This window comes from Buceros rhinoceros, unplaced genomic scaffold (assembly GCF_000710305.1).
Source record: "Buceros rhinoceros silvestris isolate BGI_N320 unplaced genomic scaffold, ASM71030v1 scaffold45924, whole genome shotgun sequence".
NCBI lineage: Eukaryota > Metazoa > Chordata > Aves > Bucerotiformes > Bucerotidae > Buceros > Buceros rhinoceros.
In genome coordinates this window covers 1-5234 of record NW_010407344.1, presented here as the reverse complement: position 1 = coordinate 5234, position 5234 = coordinate 1, and the positions used below count along the sequence as shown (strand labels likewise).

The window sequence follows — 5234 nt, the reverse complement described above, 5'->3', positions numbered from 1 at the left end:
GATGAGGGGCAAGGGGGGGCGTTCGTGGCGTCACACAGGAGCATGGAGTAACGCCGGAGCATGGCTCTAGCTGCAGGTCTGTGTAGTTTAGAGACCTGCTGACTTAGATTTTACTGTGCCTGTGTTAATTTCTGCTGTGCGTGTATGAGCTAGGTTAGACACTGAAACTGCCCCTAATTCCACTTAAGGTCTGGGCAGACAAAAGCATGACAAGGTTTTCTTTCAGGAATGGAGACGTTAGTGTTGACATTAGAGGGGAGGAATTCTTGTGCATTTAACTCAGTAAATCTGCATACTGAAAGCCCAGAGAAAAGTTTCTCATCAAGGTCTTTCATTCATTATCAGTTGGATTTTTAAGCTCTTGGTTTAGCTTTACACCTCTCAGAAAAGCTATCATTTTTATTATCATATTATCATCATTAAATTATCCATTTTATTTTCATGTAATGAGCCTTGTTAAACAAATTAGGTGGCTTAGAGGGGAAAAAATGCTCGGAGGCAGGCACCAGGGCATGTGAGATCATTAATTTTCTGAAGTCTACGAGCAGCTGATAACAGAGGCAGAACGTGCCAGCCTGGCTCGCGCAGAGCAGAGACTCTGCCTGTTTAGAGCTGTGCCTTCCGCTGTGAGCTCTGCCTGCGCATAAAGGGCCTTTGTTTCTCTGGGTAATTTAGCGTAGGATCTTCCCAGTTGATACTGGATATGAAGTGAGCATCTCGGCTATATTTAAAAATATTTTCCATGCTAATTGGTCATTGTGGTTAAAAATAATGGCAAGGCTGTTTACTGTGACTTAATATTTTGGGAAATAAACGTTGCAATAATGAAAACTTAGGTCTTTCAGTAATGCAGATAATCAATTTAATGGTAATATGTATTGCTTTTTATATTTCCTTTTTCCTTCTGTTTAGGTAAAAAACTTTGCTGTTATTTATCTTGTGGATATCACTGAAGTACCCGACTTCAACAAGATGTACGAGTTGTACGATCCCTGTACTGTCATGTTTTTCTTCAGGTACGTGATGGTTCTAGAATGTAACTCAGTTGAATTTTTAGTGTGTCAAATACAGCGTCTCAGTAGGTCATTTCTAAAGGCATATCAGCATGCTGATGCTTATATTTTTTGCTCTACAAAAGAGTAAACTGATCAAATAGGAAAATGTCTTGTTTTCCAGTTAGCCTAGAAACAGTGTTTTGATAATGGATTAGTGAGAGTGAAAATGTTTTTATTATCCATTGGTTTGTTTTCACCCTGGAACTGCAGTATTATGTCAGTCGAGCTTGTCAGACTGGCTTTAAGGATACGCCCGAGGTATTAAGGTTTTCTGGAGCTAAGGCATCTATTTTGAGGAGATAAAATGTGCTGCTGACAAGTGTGGAACTCTTCCTGCTGTTAGGCAGGAGGGGGAAGGAACTGTGAAGGATGAGGCATACACTGAAGGGTAGTTGCACTGAGTAGCAATCCTGGGGACATGTTTGCAGTGTTTGTCCCAGCTTTAGAAATAGTCAGTAAAATGCCAGCCTGAGAGGCAGGAGGGGATGCCCTTTCTTTGCCAGCCTGTTCTTGTTGTAAGGGCTTCTTCTGAATCCTACAAAGCACTCTTGTAGGGGATGATATAAAGGTTCTCTCTGAATTATCATGCCATGTAAACTTGTCTTTTTTTTCTCTCTCTTTAAAGGAACAAACACATCATGATTGATTTAGGTACAGGTAATAACAACAAGATCAACTGGGCAATGGAAGATAAGCAAGAGATGATTGACATTATAGAAACTGTCTACAGAGGAGCCCGCAAAGGTCGGGGTCTGGTGGTATCGCCAAAGGATTATTCCACGAAATACAGATACTGACATTTCGTCAGGGCTGCCTTTTTTTTAACCCTACGTCCACTTAAATTTATTCTTGTGTATGTGTGTACATATATGTATTAAAAGGAAGAAACCCTACAATTCCTTCAACTTTGCGCCTATTTTTACTTATTTGAAAAGGTTTTAAGTCAGTTTGGAAAGGTAGAAGATGTGAAGTTCAGAACTGTCTGATTGCAGTAATACTGTACCTGAATCATGGGTTTTTTTTTTATTTTTATTATTTAAAGATTAGTTTTGGAATTATGTATTTTTGTACACAAAAAAGCATGTTGGCAGAAAAACATTTCAACTGTTTCCATTTGCTTTTGTTACACAAATATCACTATACTACAGCTTTTTTAAAAGACTGAAGCGAGTTCCACTTTCCTTCTTTTTCTTTAGCTAATTAAATTTGAGAATGAAAACAAATGTAACTGGATACAAAGCCATAAGGTTGAAGATGAAGGTGGGTTTTAGCTTTTTTTTTTTAACTCGTATGCATTTTTACAAGATTAAGAGAAAACAAGGCAGATGATGTAGAAAGGAGATACCTGTACTTTTGGTCTAGTTTTAGAGGAGTTAGGATGCATCAAAAACCACCATTTCTGCTGAAGTTAACCTGGTTTACAGTGGTTAATAATGATGATGGAGTCATTTATGTTGGAAGGGACAACCAGCCTCCTAGTTGAAATAGGTCCCACTTGACCAAGTTGTCCAGGACTGTACCCAGTGCTGAGTATCTCTAGGGATGGAGATTCCTCAGCCTTTCTGGAAAGCCTGCTCTTCTGCTTGAGCACCCTTAGCTGAAAAAACGTGTTCCTTGCACCTAGCTGGAATTTCCACTGTTCCTTCTTGCATCTATTAACTCTCTCACGTACGGCACCTCCAAGAGTCCAGCTGTTCCCTCTGCTCTGCTCTGGGGCAGTTGTTGCTGCTCCCTCTTTGAATTCAGGACAAGTTTTGTTCATTGGACCGATGACACTTTGCAAAGGCACCTTTGTAATGACATCAAATAAGGTGTATTTTGTAATGTAGAACTTCCAGAGGAGCATCAGAATGGCACATGCAAATGGAAAAGTTGTTACAGAAGGATCTTGTTACTTGTGAGAACGTTTAAATTAAAAAGGCAACAAAGAAATATGATGAAAACTTTAATGCTATTAAAATGAAAGTTATTTTCATACATTGAAGAAGTTCACTATATAGGATACAGTTTTCTGTTCAAGGTAGAGGTGTTGCCTTCCCTGAAACTCACAGTTCTTCCCAAATCCAGGAAATACAGGGTCCCATTTAGCTGAATAAACCCAGCTTTCCACTTTTTTCCTAGGGCAATAGTTGTAAAAAAAAAAGAAAAAGATGCTATTGTGGCACAGCGCAGGCATGTTTCTTTTCACTGGTGCTTTTTGTGACGAGTGATGCTGCTTGTGAACGCCCACATTCAGTGCGGTGCTCTTCTCATCACAGCCTCACTCAGTGCTGCAAAGAAACAGCAAGTAAGTAGGTTAGGTGTGATCCAGCATGAAAAGAGGAAGATCTCTGTACAATTAAATACACCTTCATGGATTGTCTTTCTGTATTTCTGAAAACTATTTCATTGCTTATTGGGAAAAGGCATCAGAACACCTAGACACCTGAACTCCTTCAGCGGACAGATGGACAGTGCTGTCTCACGCTGGGTGGGCGGTCTGCAAGTGACCAGAGCAATGGATGTGTCTCGGTTTGAGTCAGGAAAGCATGCAGCCACAGGAGGAAGCAACGCTTCCATGTACTAAGAGGCGTGTGCCTTGAGCTACACGGAGAAGCTGAGGCAGGTTTGAAAGCAGATGTATGTAAATTCACACCAGCCAGAGTCCTCATCTGCTCGGTTAGCATCGCAGGGGGACTGGGACGGTGGGCAGGAGCATGTCCAGCTGCAGATGGACAGCCTCAGCTCACGTATTTGAGACCAGTCTGCACTGCCCCTCGTACACGGCTCTCAGCTGGGCCAGCGGCGGCAGGCAACAGCACCTCATCAGAAAAGGTGGCAGCACTCCTTGAGTTGGCAAAAAGAACCCAAGGTTATTTTAACTTTTAATCTCTGTATGCTTTAAAATCCGAGTAAATGCAGAAGTGATAAATATGAAAGCAATATTTTCACACTAGGTGCTGCCCATACCTCAAAACTAAGTGGAAATATATAAAATACAGTAAAACATAATGAAGTTTCTTTACTCTCAACTCTTCATTGGTGTTTTCTATCCCAGCCTCTGTCATCAGGTCAGCAACGTGCTTCTCAAGGTCATCGATGCGCTCGCCCATTTCTTCCAGTAAAAAGTTAAAGAAAACTTGCTTATAAATAAGAACTCTAGAATTGTGTAAGCTTTTCCTTCTGCGAGAAAAACGAGGTTTCTTCGGGGTGTCTCAGCCTCTCACTGGTGTTTAATGCGAGATGCAACACGCCCAAGGCCGTGTTGCTACAAGACAATCCCACTTTGTCTTGCGGCAGGTAAGCATTCAAGTTCTCAGTATTTCGCAATGCCTTCCTGTATGCCCAAGAGGGAACCGCGGCATTTTCTGGGTAAGAGATCGTTTTCTTTCCGAGGAGCTGTTAGGTGATACCCTACAGTCAGCCTCCACCATCAGAACAGGAGGGCTGCAGAAACATTCTCCTCTTACACTAAAGCAGCCACCTCCCGGAACGTTGGGCTTCAGAAAAAGAGGGAAAACGTAATAAATTTGCAGTTCCAGAAAGCGGAGGCGGCTTCTGTAATTCCATTAATGAGAAAGCTCCGAACCCTCCCTTCTCTCTCTGAGGGCTGGCCGTCCCTTGCCCAGGGGGCTGACGGCTGTCTGTAACCAACACCACAGGGTGATACGCTGCTCTAGGGGGCATTTCTGAAGATGGTCGCTTTTTAAATGTACCTTCAGAACCTTTACACGTAACCTGATGCTTACTTTACTTGAAAGCAAGAATTGCCACGCAGAGACCAGCTCACTGGGAGCCGGCACTATTAGAAAAATGTTTTTTAGGATTTCCTTCCTAGTAAAGGGAAGGATCAACAGGCTCTGGGGGCAGTTCAGCTCTTTGTACATCGTAGGTGTTCAGCAACGAGAATCATTACATCTTAACTGGGTATTTAGGGAAAAAGAACATCCCCCATTCCCTCGTCCGGGAGACATCGGTCCCGGTCCAGGAGAGAGACCGCGGCCGCAGGAGCTGAAACCTCCCCCGCGGTGCTGGTAGCCCCCGCTCGAAGAGGATATTTCTCAGCGCTATCTTTTCAGTCAGAGCTTGAAAATCCTCCTGCAGCTGATGCAGCAGATTGTCCGCCTGGAGAGGAAAATAAAGAGCGCGGATACGGGAGGCAGGTCCCGCGGGCAGCGGCGCGCCGGGGGCAGCAGCGGC

At 43.1% G+C, this 5234-nt stretch overlaps 2 protein-coding genes across 2 annotated transcripts in view; one reads left to right on the top strand and one right to left on the bottom strand.

Moving 5' to 3' along the window:
• TXNL4A (thioredoxin-like 4A) overlaps positions 1 to 1943 on the top strand; it is a 6154-nt gene extending 4211 nt beyond the window's left edge. Inside the window, exons 2-3 of the mRNA XM_010134430.1 lie at positions 913 to 1016; positions 1681 to 1943. Of these exons, the coding sequence (XP_010132732.1) occupies positions 913 to 1016; positions 1681 to 1852 (276 nt within the window). The 3' untranslated portion in view covers positions 1853 to 1943. The remainder of the gene's footprint in view (positions 1 to 912; positions 1017 to 1680) is intronic.
• Positions 1944 to 3319: 1376 nt separating this feature from the next.
• Positions 3320 to 5159, bottom strand: HSBP1L1 (heat shock factor binding protein 1-like 1; the record flags this gene model as incomplete). The annotated part of the gene is made up of 3 exons (XM_010134431.1): positions 3320 to 3325; positions 4061 to 4155; positions 5093 to 5159. Coding segments are annotated over 3 exons (168 nt in total), but the record flags the coding sequence as incomplete, so codon positions are not given.
• Positions 5160 to 5234: the final 75 nt, after the last annotated feature.